We start from the raw sequence: 13488 nt of genomic DNA, 5'->3' as shown, positions 1-13488 counted from the left end.
TTTCAATTTAGTTGATATTATAGGCTTCCCTGGAAATCAAGACACATAGAATTTAAGTTGAGGAGGGGACTGGGAATCAAATGCAGTACCTGAACTGTATCCCCAGCCCTAAAATTTAATTCTTGCTGTGACTTTGGTTGATTGTGTAACCTTCAGTCTTTGCAGTTTCCAAAAATGGCATAAAGGCTTTGGGATTACTGCAACTTGAATTCAAATCCTATCCCTACCACCTGGCAGTTTGTTGATCTCGCACGAGGTATTTAATTTCTTTGAGCCTTAATATCTTTATCCATTAAATGGAGGGAAAAATACCTACCTTTTGGAAAACTTGGGAAGACTTAATGCGATTAGATATGCAAAACATCTAGCACATATGAATCACTATGTAAATGGCTCCTCTCATAAGGATATCTGTAGGTGGTGAAAAACAGGAGACAAAGGTTCCCGATAGGTCGTTCCACAGCTATATGGTACTCCTAGACAATGTACTAACTCAGGTCTATTTCATTTCTGCAGGATCTGGCCACTACTGAAATAGATATGTGCAGGGGTAAAAGAAAGAGGGAGAACAAGAATGGCAGCAGTCAGGATCTGTTTTTCTTGGAGAAAGAATTTCTCGACCTTCCTTCCCAGTAGAATAGGAAGAGGAGGTAAAGGGCCGCTACTGTTACTGGTACATGCACCAAGCCAGGGTACCAAAATCTTTCCTGCTCATTCCACAGAGGTTGCAGTGGTGCTGGATCCATTCCCCTCAACATCCCTGCAAGTATTTTTTCAAAGGCAAGAGAGGCAGCTGCATAACTGCCTGGTTCACAGAGCTGACAAACCACTGTGTCATCAAAGAAAGAGTCAAAAGAAATAAAAAGCTGTGGTTCAGCTCTCCAACTGGAGAGTCAGGTGGTTGTGAGGTGGCACATTTGACTTTTGCAATTAATGAAGTTTCATTGTGTCCTCTCCTTTGCCTACCTGCCCACAGCTTAGTTCCACTGTGAAGACAGTAAGTCATTATTTACTGAGGCTCTGTTCTGTTCTCAAATTCACTCAATACACTTATATGGAATATCATCTAGGAGAATAACAAAAATAATAAGAAAGAATGTGCACTTATTACATTCCCAACACAGCAGTCACATGTTCAGCTAATTGCCAAACAGTATTTGTAATATAAATGATGTATGTAATAGAAGTGGTATATATAATAGAAACCACCTGTAGTGGGATTTAGGGGAAGAGCCACAAAGCTGAGGAATTTTACAAAGGAGATGACATTTGGCTGAGACCTTGACCTGGGATTCCATAATTGAAGGGATGATGGGCTGATGGTTTAGGGAGAGGAGGGAGGAGGGCATTCAGGCAAAGGATAGAAGTTCATGCCCAGGGGTGAGGACAGCTGAGCACACAGTGCTCAGGGCAGTGGTTGGCGATTTGATGAGCATGTGCTTGCTATATGGGGCAGCAGCAGGAGAGAAGGAAATGCAGAGAAAAGGTCAAGGGTTTTTTATTCCAGTCTGTGGACACTACAGGGAATAGGGAGCCATTAGTTCTTTTTTAGCATTAAGTGATGGAGTGTACTTACGCTCTGGGGTTTAGTGTAGTGAATTGACTGAGAGAAGCTGGGCAATAGTTTGAAGGCCACTGAAGTTATCAATGCTGTCAAGTGCTGCAAACTGGTCAAGAGATAAAGACCAATAATCAGTTCATTGGATTTTACAGTTGGTGATCTTTGGTGACCTCAAAAATAACTTCCATATAGTGATTCAGAATCACTGCAGCAGAATCCACATTACTAAGATAGTGGTTCTCAAAGTGGGGTCCCAAGACCAGCAGCATCAGCATAATCTAGAGAACTTTCTAGAAATGCAATGTACCAGGCTTACTCCAGACAAATGCCCACATTCTGTGAACACAACCCAGTCACTGGTGTAGCTGTGGTGAAAACCAGTGTTGAGAGCCACTAATTTAAACAAATCTTCCTGCAGTTTCTCTTCATGCATTCCTTACTGTGACCCAACTTCTCAAATTGAGATATTTGGTATTCCTTAATGTTAAAGTTTCTCATGTCTTTGCGTAAACTGCTCCTTCTGTTACTAGTGTATGTAGTGTATGCCTAGCAAGATTAAACTCATTGTTAGGGCCTATAATATTTCCAACTTCCTGTAGACAATCCTGTAATGGTTACTTGTGCACATATTTCAAACTCAGGACGGCCTGATTGCAGGCGTTTATGCTGCTGAGCTAAATCCCCAGCCCTGGCCCAGATAGGTTTTAAAGGGGATATGATAATTAAGTTAGGAAATGTCCTCAGTGAAGCAGGAAGTGAAGCTTTTAGCTGGAAACAGGGAACAGAAAGAGGGAAAGAGAAGAGTGGTACAAGGCTTGTAAATGCTACAGAGGGGCAAGTTGTCAGGTAGCAGGAGATTCTTCCTGTTTCAAGATAAAGAAGGGCCCACCATTCACTCAACTTGCTTTGGTAATAGGAGCAGTATGTGGGTTATCATCTCCAAAATGTCTCTCTTCAATAAGATGCACAATTTATGTACACAGATCCCAATACTAACACAAAAAGTATTCTAGCTCTACATATCAATCAGCACAGGAATATTCTGCAGACAATACATGTGCTACATCAGGCAACTATGTAGTAACAAAGGAAAAAATATATAATACATGAGTTACCTGAGAAAGCAAGTTAAGAACTGTACAGAGATTACCACTTTGTACAAACAATGTGTACAAGAAAGAGAAAATAAAACATACCAAAATGTGATCAGTGGGTGATAATAGAGGTAATTTTTCCTTTATTTTTAAATAAATTTTTTATATTTATAATTAAAATTGTGACAATAAATGAATTGGTTCGTTACCGATTTTGTCTTTCACTAGGAATATTTCAAAACACCGAGTTGTCTGATCTCCCCCGTGGCTGGCAGAGGAAGGAAAAACGTCCTTGAGTTACTCCAGGGTTGGAGGCTGACTAGCAGAAGGCTGAGTACTGTGTGCTACAGGGAGACATGAAGAGGTAGGTGGTCAAGCTCTTGTCCCCCAATAAACCTAGGAGACTTAGGTTTACAGCAATTAGAAGAAAGCTTAGTGCTTGACTGGTCATCTAACAATGGATGGGATTTGATCTTTGAGGAAGGCACCAGTGGACAAGTGGTACCAGGCCGAGGTCAATCTTGTGCACTAGGGTTGGTCAAATGGACTTAGGCTTGAATTTTGGTGCCACAGAGAAGCTGTATGACCTTGGGCAAACTTCTCTGGTTTCAGTTCCCTGCAAAGGGCAAGTAATGTCTACTTTACAGCAAGGGAAGTGCATAACATAGTGCCTGACATCCAGCAGGCACTTCATCAATGCTGTGTGCACTATCATTACTACTGTTACCGCTGCTTCTGTGAATATTTGTGATAAAACTGATTTGGACTGGGGGTATGTTGAATTCTTTGGAGAGAATTCAGGGTGGGATCCTGAGGGCTGGTCTTTCTCTTTCTGCTAGGACAGGGCTGTGGGCTCACCCCAGGCCTTCAGGAAGGGCAAGGGGGATGTGCAAGGGAGAACTCCTTGTTGGTTCTTCTTTTGCTTGTTTGGGCTACTTCCTCACTTCCACACAGGTGTGTGTTGCTCCAGAGCACCCTTTCACCTTCCTCTCTCACTCTTCTGTTCTGGTTTTCTTCTCTCAACCCTTCCTACTTCCCTTTTCTCCTCAAGCCCCAAACGGTAGATGAGTAGGGAACTCCACACACTGCCTTCTGTAGGTTCCAGGTTTGCCTTTTTGAAACTTAAACATTGTTTCCTAATTCCAGTACTTGAAGTCTACCTGGACCTGTGTTTACCTTTTCATTCTTTGCCTTATTTCAAAATTCTCTCTCCACCCATCCATGCCCTTTGGTAAATACCCTCAACTGACAGTCATCAATCTAGAGTCAAGGATCCCAGGCCATAAGCATTCAATTAAGGAAGTCTCTTTTGGAGTAACTCTATTTTGCAAAAGAGACCAACAAAGGTGCAAACTGTCAGTAAAGCGCTTCTCAGCAATGAGGTGACCTTCCTGGACTCAGATATAAAACTCAATGTGGGAAACACTCTCTGCCTTGCCGCCATCTACTCTTTGATTCCTGCTTAGACATTCAGTGAGTGAAAGGGAAGGAGTCAAAGAGTTGAGAGAATGATGATTGGAGCAAAGGGCTGAGAAGGATGAGAGTATCATATTGTACAATGCTAATAGAGATTAAAATGATTAAAAACAAAAACATGGCGCTACCCTGAATATTCAGGCACAATGACCACTTACCTGATGAATTCAATTTCACATCCCACCCCAGAGTGACAAAAAAAATACTGACATATTTGTAGCCTTAGAGAAACCCTATTTGTATATTTGTATGTCCATTATCTTCAGCAACAGATACCTGGTTTGAGCCCAGCAATTACCACCTCTAACTCTTTTACACACATTAGCAGACAAACACACCACTGATTTGTACTTTCCTATAAAATTACTCTTTCCCTTTTTAATTAGAGTGCTTTCAGAAGTGAACCCCATCGTTAAGGCCATGTATGCTTCCTTTATAAATACCTATTACTGGCCATTAATTATCTCTGGATGAATTATTTACTTAGAAGGCGATTTAATACTAACTTGTATAAATGAGATTTCCCTTCATTACCTGTGATGTTCCACTCTCGATCTCACTTAAGCATTTTGGAATTCCACATACTAAGCATATGTTCCTGTTCTGTTTCAGTGCACTTAGATATGATCTGCTCCTAGATGATATGAAGATTTTCTATATTTTAAGGTGGAAATTTTGTGGGTGCCTGGATCTCACTGCTCAAGAATTTCTTGGCTAACCATGAAAGTGAAATATTGCCAGCATGGAGATGCATACCTCTAATCCCAGTTCTTAGAAGGCTGAGGCAAAAAGATTGCTGTGGGTTTGGGGGCAGCCTGTGCTACATAGTGCATTTGAGGCCAGTCTGAACTACACAGAGAGATACTGTCACAGAATTTATATATATATATATATATATATATATATATATATATATGCCATAGCATTTCATAAAATTTCAGAATTGTATAAACATTTCACTGACTGAAGCACTGAGACTCATCTAATAATATTGTGATTTAACACTACACAGTTGTGGATTTATGGTGCTCAGCAATAAGATGTCTTGGTACATTCAGGTCTGTCCCCTTTCTACATAATTATACATGAAAAGTACACAAACATTTAGGAAGTAAAGTATAATACCTTCCAGTGTAAAAGAGCAAAGGAAAAATTTCAAGTCAAGTGGTGCTAAAGTGAACATTCTTTTTTTTTTTTTTGTGGTACCGGGGATGGAACTCACAACCTTGCACTTGCCAGGAAGGTGCTTATGCTGCTCAGCTAAATCCCCAGCCCCTAAAGTGCACATTCTTATACAAAATTTTCTTGCTTATCTCCTGAGTAGCAGAGGATTTTGAATTACTAGTTAAACTTTATACATATCATTTGTCATTTACTATGTACACATGAGAAATAAATCCTTATGTAATAACAAAGTTACATTTTCCTTCCTTTAACATTCATTAAATGTAGATATGCATGTGTGAAAGGGTAAAAATATATCAAGGAGCCAAAATGACAGCTATTTATGTTACGTGCTTAATCAGAGCAGACCATTGGGTCTATGCTCAGTGGAAGGGTCTAGCTGGCTTCTCATTCTCAGAGCTAGACTGAATCTTGAGGGAGCTCCTGCCTTTTGGATTTAATCCTCTGTTTGGCTGAATTTTGCTGAACTTCTGGAATATGTATCTTTGTTGAACTCTTACTCGACTCAAGACAAAGAACCAACTATTGTGGAGTTTACAAAGATGAAAGATGGATGGGAGACCTTGTCTTTACACTATTTTGTATCAGTTATGTCAGCCACTCAGTTCCTATCTTGGGGAATGGATGAAATATTACTGGCCTTGAAATTAATCATAGTGTTCTTTACTTTCCCATGGCCATGTGCTTTTTATCTCTGTTGAGGTTATATTATCGTTTGGAGGCCTCCCTCAATGCACTGTGTTCTCTAGAGAGCAGAGGCTGTGTCTTCTAGAAGTCTGTATTGCCATAGAGTCAAGGACACAGTAGTCTGCACGGTGAGGTTCTCAAAAAATGTGCAATTTCATTTTTTTAATTCATGCTTGTAACATGTAATGATTACACTCACTGTGGGTAATTGAAAGTGTACACAACAAACCTCAATTCTTTCCCCCTTCTCTATGCCCATACCCTGTCCTTCTGTCCCTTGGTCCCTTTCCCATTTGCAAAAGATCTATCTTCCTGTTTCCTTTTCATTTGTTGTTTGTTTTGCTCTTTATTTATATTTTGGATTTCTTATCTGAGAGAAACCAAATGGTATTTAAACTTACATATTTGATTTATTTCATAGATACAGAGATAGAAGGAGGAAGGAAAGGGTTAAGGGAAGGGGGGAAAAAGAATTAAACTATGCTAAGTACATTTATCTGCTCCATAGGATGAACATAAACATTATATACTACAAACATGTACTAATAAACAAGACAAAAACAAAAATAAATACCAATTATTTAAAACAAATGAGTGGGGGCTGGGGATTTAGCTCAGTGGCATAAGTGCCTGCCTTGCAAGCAGACAGTCGTGAGTTCGATCCCCGGTACCCATAAAAAGGAAAAAGGCAAAAAAAAAAAAAAAAACCCCAAAAAACAACGAATGAGTGTATTAACTTGTTTAGGCTTCCCGGCTATAGTATATTTGTTTTGGTCTGACCAGTGTGGAAGTAGGGGGCCCTCTGCGCGAGGTCCCTATGTCAAATATTATCTTGGATGTTCTTCCTGTTGTTAGGCAAAGAGGCAGGGGGATCAGACTAAATAAGAAGCTGGAAACTATGGAGATTTTGCCTCAACTCTATGACTAATTACTTATTTAATCCTGGGCAAGGCACTTTATCTTAGTTTTTTCATCTGAGAAATGGGGATAATAATGACTGGCTTGCCTATTTCCCACGATTGCTTTGAGGATCAAGTGAGATAATATATTTAAATATCTTTTGGAAAGTCTGAAGACTGCTCGAATGCAAGGTGTTATTAAAAGATATCTTCCCTAATAATTTCTGCTTCCACAAACATCACACACCCTTGGATTCCCGGGTTATGTGGTGACACAAGGGGCACAGCTCGGCTTATACGTGATACTCCCCTCAGAATCTTGCTTCAGTATCTACAGTGTCTTACTGATTCAGTCTGAGAATCCACTCCTAGAATTTCTTCTAGTCATACATCTTTTAATTTATATAGACATCTATGTTCCTTTTCATTCAGTGTTTACTTAAGAATATATTATTGAGCACTTATGTACACCACTGTGTTAGAAACTGGAGCAAAATAAAGCAGCCACTATCTCTGCACTATTGATTCTGATAAAACATATATCATAAAAAATAAGTGCCCAATGTTACATTTGCTTTTGGAGGCGGTTTTATGTGTGTTTTAATTATTAAAACCATATTTATATATATTAAAATTTTGACTAGAATTAGAACTATTTGTAGTTCTTCTTCAAATTTGCCTTCTGTTAATGGTCTGTGAATTTTAACAGGGCCCTGGAGACTAAGGGTTTTTTTTTTCTTTTTTTAACGGATGAGTATGCAGGATGTCATTTTTGTTTGCATCAATGAAACTGTGAGCTCCCACCATTAGCAACAGCCATGATTAGTGACGGGAGCCCTTGAGTGCTTTCCTGCCCATCTCTCAGATAAAGCAGGATTTACTTTGACTATCTCTAGTGGAAGATCATTCTGCAGTCCAGGTGATATTTGGGGTCAGCCTCTCCAGATAGATCTTCACATTTATATCTTCTGCTGCTACTCAAGTTTTAGGATACCACTGGTAGGGATCAGGGAAATAGATGCACTGGGTGGAATTTACGTTTAACCTTGGGAAGAGGCCATTGTAAGAGTGAAAGTCTATGCTGCTCATCGGCTGTCCATCCAGCTGTCCTTAAGGCAGGAGACAGCCACGCTGACAGTGTTCCTCCCCCCACTTATGTTGATACCTTACCTCCTTCTCTTCTCTATCATCCGTCCTTTCTTTCTTCTTTATATCTGAAATCTGAGAATAGCTTCATCATGGCCCAAGGTGCTGAGGTTGTTGGTGACTCTTAGATCTGCCTTTCTTCTCTCCACGCAGTTACTCCTCTAAGGAGCCAAGTCCATCTTTTCTGCATTCCCACAACAGTCACCTGAGTTCTTTGCTTCCAAGTTCAGGCCACAAATTCTGACCTCTATATACCTGTTTCTATACATAGTGCCTGTGCCTGGAGCAACTTTAAACCTCTAAGTGAAGAAGTCACTTCTACACCATCTGATTAAAGTAGTTCTTTGGTCCTCTACTTCTTAGTCCAGTTGTTTGGTTCCTCCTGGGAGTTTTCCCTGACTGTCTCTGGGCTAAGACAGGACTCCTGGTCCTCAGCTCTGAACCCATATCACTCTGCTGGTCACACTGAGTCTTAATTCTCTTTAGTTGTCTTTTGTTTGTTTTTTTGAGACAGGGTTTTGCTAAGTAGCCCAGGCTGACCTTGAACTTGCCACGATCCTCCTGCCTCAGCCACTCAAACTCTGGGGTTATAGGCATACCTATCCTGCCCAGCCTTACTTGTCTCTTGTTATCCTTCAACTCCCCGCCCCCCCCATCTGGTCCAAAATAAGTATCCATTAAAATGTGAGTTGATGGGTTGGGCCTCTGTCATCTCTTAATTTTTCCCAATCTCAATTTCTTTCAAAACACCTACTCAGTCATAGCTTTCTCCTCCTGTTCATACAGTGCTATTTATTCCTTTTATCCTTAGCAGAATTTATACACTAAGTTTAATAGCATAACAAATTAAGTGGAAGGTATATGAGAACATAATAGTTTTATTTTTTTTAATTAAATAAATTTTTACTTAAGGAATTTCACATGTTACTTCTTTAATACTCAAGGTCACTTTAATGAGATTGTCTTCAAAATAGCCCTTTTTAAAGGAATTTGATGCTTAATCCAGTCATTCCATCAACCTTGCCACAATTCTTTTACCCTTAAAATTGTATTTGAATAATAAGATCCCAGGAATTTTAAAGAGTAAAATGAATTATGGATAATGAGAACTTTAAAATTCCTGGGATCTTATCATCCAAATTTCTTCTGGCAACTTGAATTCTAGAGGAGTCTAGAATTTGAATTGTACATAGCATTGGTATTTTGTCACATGATCTAGAGTCTATATTACTAACCATTCATGTATAATACTGAAAGTCAATATTTTTCATTATTAGGTAAAATGTTACAAGTCTCATTGTCACCATGGTAACATTTACTGTGATGGAAGCATGACTTGTGTCTCAGTTTTAGCCACATATTTTGGACACCAATTGACAGTGCCCATTGTAATCTAGAATGAGACTTTGAATAGTTTGATTTCTTTAAAATAGTAACTTTGAGGAACCACACATCCATTTTCATAATGTCATAACTGCAGTTGTTTTTGAGACAAGGTTTTGTAGCTGTTCTTCAGGGTTAAGTATCCTATCTTTTTCAAGATATTTCAATGATGACAAAACTGATCTTGCAATTGAATTTTAAAATTTGTAGACAGCCAATTTACTATGACATATCTTTAATGAGTAAAAAGGATGATCAGATTGGTAATACTGTAGGTTAACAACTAAAAATTAGTGCTATTAATCTTTGTTTAAACATTTTTGCACAAGTGAAATTCCAAAACTATTTTGACTAATTATGGTTTTTTTGTAGGGTGGATTAATAGAGGTTAGACTCAAGGTTTTTGCATTGAATCCTTCTCCTCCTCTCTCTTGCCTTTGGTTTATTTTGAGACAGGCTATTGTAAGTTGCTAAATTGCTCAAGCTGGGCTCAAATTTGTGATTCTTCTGCCTTAGTCTCCCAAAGTCCTGGGATGCAGGTGTGCACCACCACGCACAGTTGATTATTTTATATTTGAAAAATTTCTAGCAATTGTAGGTGACTACTTTCAGTAATAGGATGGTTGACTTGTTTTGAAGTACTTTATAAAATTTTAGTTTGGGAACTTTCTAGGCCTATTTTCATACTGACTTGAACTTGCTTAGTATTGTATTATATTTTAGTCCAACATTTATTGTGTGATAGACACTGAGGATGAATAAGGCCAAGATTTTTGCCCATAAAGACTTCCTAATCTAGTTGAGAAGACACGGACAAACAGTCCTGTATGAAAAATAGACTGATGTATGACAAAGAAGCAGCACAGGGGAGGGATTGTCTCTTCAGAGGTAGGAATGTGTTACAGTGTCAGCGAAGCCTCCTTAGTGTTAAAGGATGAATGATAATTACAAGTTCATCAAGAGGAGGAGGCAAGGGAACTACAAGAGTCATTTCAAGCCAAGGGAACAGAAGGTACAGCATATGAAACAGCAAGATATGTTTGAGGAATCTCAAATTGTTCAATATTGTTTCTTTATTCGGTTCACAATGGGGGCAGTGAGAGCAGAAGATGGGGTCTTATAAGGGGGGTCTTTGTCTGTACCAGATTTAGAGCTTTGAACTTTGTTCCATAGCATCAGGGAGAGGCTCTATGGGTAGGATTTCCTATCCCAACAGGATTGCAAGTTCCCACATCCAGTTAGCCTTATATATGTCCCCCCATTTCTCCTCCCCCCACAAGTTTTTCTCAGAACCGTCAATTCCTTTTCATTCTGCCATTTACCTCATTAGTTCAGGGCGTCATCATCCATGCTGGACTGTTTCACAAACTCCTTATTGGTCTTGTGGTTCCAGCTCAGCTCTTTCTCCTGACGATCAGTTCTGTACAGGATTAGCAGAGCAACTTTTCTTTCCATTAAGTGTCACTCCTGCTCAAAAATCTTGAATGATTTTCTACTACCAGAGGGACAACACCTCAACCCCTTTCAGGTTGTCCTCCTGGTCCCAGTCCCCTTTCCCTTCTTTTGCCTGAACTGCTGACAGTGCCAGAAGTCATCAATGCATTCCCTTGTGTGTATCTTTGCTTTTATAACGGCTCTCCTTTGGAATAACACTCCTACCCAACTTGTAGTCACTGTTAATTTTAGGTTTTCCTACAAACCTTCTTGTAACCAGGCCAGATCATATCCCCATTCTCCTGCCCTAGAAGTAATCGCTATTTAGTTGGTGTCCTTTTACATGCACATCTGCATCCACAAATAATAGGTTGTTTTAAAAAAAGCTTAGACATACACAAATGGCATAATTACCTCCCTGCAATTAGTTTTTCACTATTCTTATTTTTCAAGATTTATCCTGATCAACATAAATGAAGAAAGTCCTTTCAGTTGCTGCATTGCACTTTATAAGTATGTATTATGCATTTAGTACCCTTAGAGCGGGCGTTTATGTTATTCCCACTTTCCAGCTATTGTAATGTTACACTGAATATCCTTAGCTCGTCTTCACATTTTGTTGACCTTTTAAGATCCTTTTAAGATCACAGCCGCTCCATGAAACCCTTACCTGAATCCCCTAGCCCGCAGCAGAGGTCTTAGTACATCTTATTTATTACTTCTCTGTCCCCAAACATGCTGCCACACAAAGTAAGGCACTTAAGATTTGCTAAGCGTACTACAGAATGAATGAATGAATGAATGCATGAATGAAGACTGACCCCCCTCCCCCCAGTAGACTGCTCTTTCTTTTAAGTGGACTTGAGCCCTTATTTCCTTCTTTGACAGCACTGGTCCTTCTCTACCACATTCTTCTGCCTAGCAAGGGAATGTGTCAAAGTGTGGAGGCACAAGGTCTACCTCTTCCTGCAAGTTCAGGATCCCGGCAGACCATAGTGTTTAAAGTTCAGAGGCTTGCGCTACAGGACACGGCCCAGCCGGGGCTCCCGCGCGGACCCGGGGCAGGGGCGTCTGAGGCGGCGCGGCTTGGGGAGGCTTGGGGGGCCAGGGTGAACACCCGTAGTAGATCCCTCCGCGCGGAGCTCGGGCCGGCGCTTCTTCCTGCGGGAAACCCCTGGGTGCCCGGGCGGCGCGGCCAGGGCCGGGCGACAGGGGGCGGGGCCTTGCGGTGGGAGGAGGCGGCCGAGGCGGAAGGACACACGAGGCTGCTTCGCTGCACACCCGAGAAAGTTTCAGCCAAACTTCGGGCGGCGGCCGGCGAGCGGCCGAGTCGCGGGGGCGGCCTTCGAGGCGTGCACGTCTGAGCGGGGGGACGCAGCGCCGGGCCCGGAGACGCAGCGGTAGAAGGGGGAAGACCGCGGGGTTTCTGGTCGGGACCCCCTCCCCATGTGGATCTGCCCCGGCGGCGGCGGCGGGGGCGGCGGAGGAGGCTACCGAGAAGATGCCCGCCCTGCGCCCCGCTCCTCTGGGGGCGCTCCTGGTGCTGTGGCTGTGGCGAGCGGACCCCGCGCGTGGTGAGTATCGGGCGAGGGGCGCTGTCCCCGCGCCAGCCGCGCCCTGCCGCCCCCTTCCCAGCCAGCCGCCTGGGGCGACCGCCGCCCCGCGCCGACCCCCTCTCCGCAGCAAGACCGGGCTCGGCCACTTGCTTCCCGAAAGTTGGGGCATCGTGGGCCGCGGCTCGTGGCGGCCGCCCCCGCGCTCCCCTGAGCCGGGGCCGAGCACACGCCTCCCCGGCTGGGGCGAGGCTGCGCAGCGAGTCTCAGAAAGGAACTTTTCCGAGTGCTAGCCTCGGGGTCTTGGGCAGTTATGCCCCTTTGGGGGCGCGCTTCTGGGCCGGGGGCCCGGGGGCCGGGCCGCGGACGCGCCACGCGAAGGAATGCCCGAGTGCGGCGCGCAGCGGGCTGCGGGGGCAGGGCTGAGGGCGAGCGCTCGCTCCTGCCGAGGCCGAGCGCGCAGCCTGCGTGTGGGTGGGCTTGCGGGGGTGGGACGGGGTCTGGGGCGCGCCGGAGTTTGACACTGCAGCCGAACGGCGGTCCCCAGCAGTTGGGCGTGTTGATGAGTCGGGCGTGTTTCTCCACCTTTATTGAAAGGTGGAGGCTGGAGCTGTGGGGAAACTGGTGTGGCTGCATGCTGAGCCCCATGAGTTAAAATCTCAACTGCTGTTATTCTTTCCGAGGCGCGGAGCTCTGCTGTTTGAGTCGGCGTCCAGACCCAGGAATGTGGTGTGACGATCGCCAACTCCTCCAACCTGGCAGCAGCGTTTGCTGCTTTTTTGGCGTGGTTGGGGGTGGGGCAGAGGCGGGTGAGGAAAAGTGAATACGTTGATTCGAAGTGCTTTCTTACAAAGCTTCTTTACGGTTGGATATTTCCAGAAGTCTTGCTAACGCGGTTGGAGTAAGGAAAGGAAATCCAATCATATGTTATCCATCAGACCCACAGTTTTAGAGCCTAAATTTCTTAAGACTGTTTAGTGTTTGGGGTTGGAGGAGCCCTGTTCTGTAATCCTGGATACAAATATTAACTTAACAATAAAATGGGAATGAAATTACCCAGCTAATAGGAT

The 13488-nt window shown here is 42.7% G+C and overlaps 1 protein-coding gene and 1 non-coding gene across 7 annotated transcripts in view; one reads left to right on the top strand and one right to left on the bottom strand.

Moving 5' to 3' along the window:
* Notch2 (notch receptor 2) overlaps positions 1 to 13488 on the top strand; it is a 170372-nt gene that overhangs the window by 16612 nt on the left and 140272 nt on the right. For 3 of the 6 annotated variants that reach the window (XM_063256533.1, XM_063256525.1, XM_063256512.1), the window contains one exon: positions 2884 to 3019. Coding sequence is in view for 1 of the 6 variants with exons in the window: in XM_063256500.1 (XP_063112570.1) it covers positions 12367 to 12439 (73 nt within the window). In the remaining 5 variants the exon portion in view is untranslated. Of the gene's footprint in view, positions 1 to 178; positions 257 to 516; positions 651 to 2883; positions 3020 to 12105; positions 12440 to 13488 lie in introns of those variants that run through there. The other 3 variants (XM_063256509.1, XM_063256519.1, XM_063256500.1) reach the window with 3 other exon arrangements.
* On the bottom strand, positions 9329 to 9454 carry LOC111754325 (small nucleolar RNA SNORA1). Its single transcript, XR_002789028.1, has one exon. It is a non-coding gene; the product is annotated as a small nucleolar RNA SNORA1 (small nucleolar RNA).

This window comes from Cavia porcellus, unplaced genomic scaffold (assembly GCF_034190915.1).
Source record: "Cavia porcellus strain 051 isolate PalLab524CR breed Dunkin Hartley unplaced genomic scaffold, mCavPor4.1 scaffold_1, whole genome shotgun sequence".
NCBI lineage: Eukaryota > Metazoa > Chordata > Mammalia > Rodentia > Caviidae > Cavia > Cavia porcellus.
The sequence above is the reverse complement of the archived record's forward strand: the minus strand, read 5'-3'. Positions and strand labels throughout refer to the sequence as shown.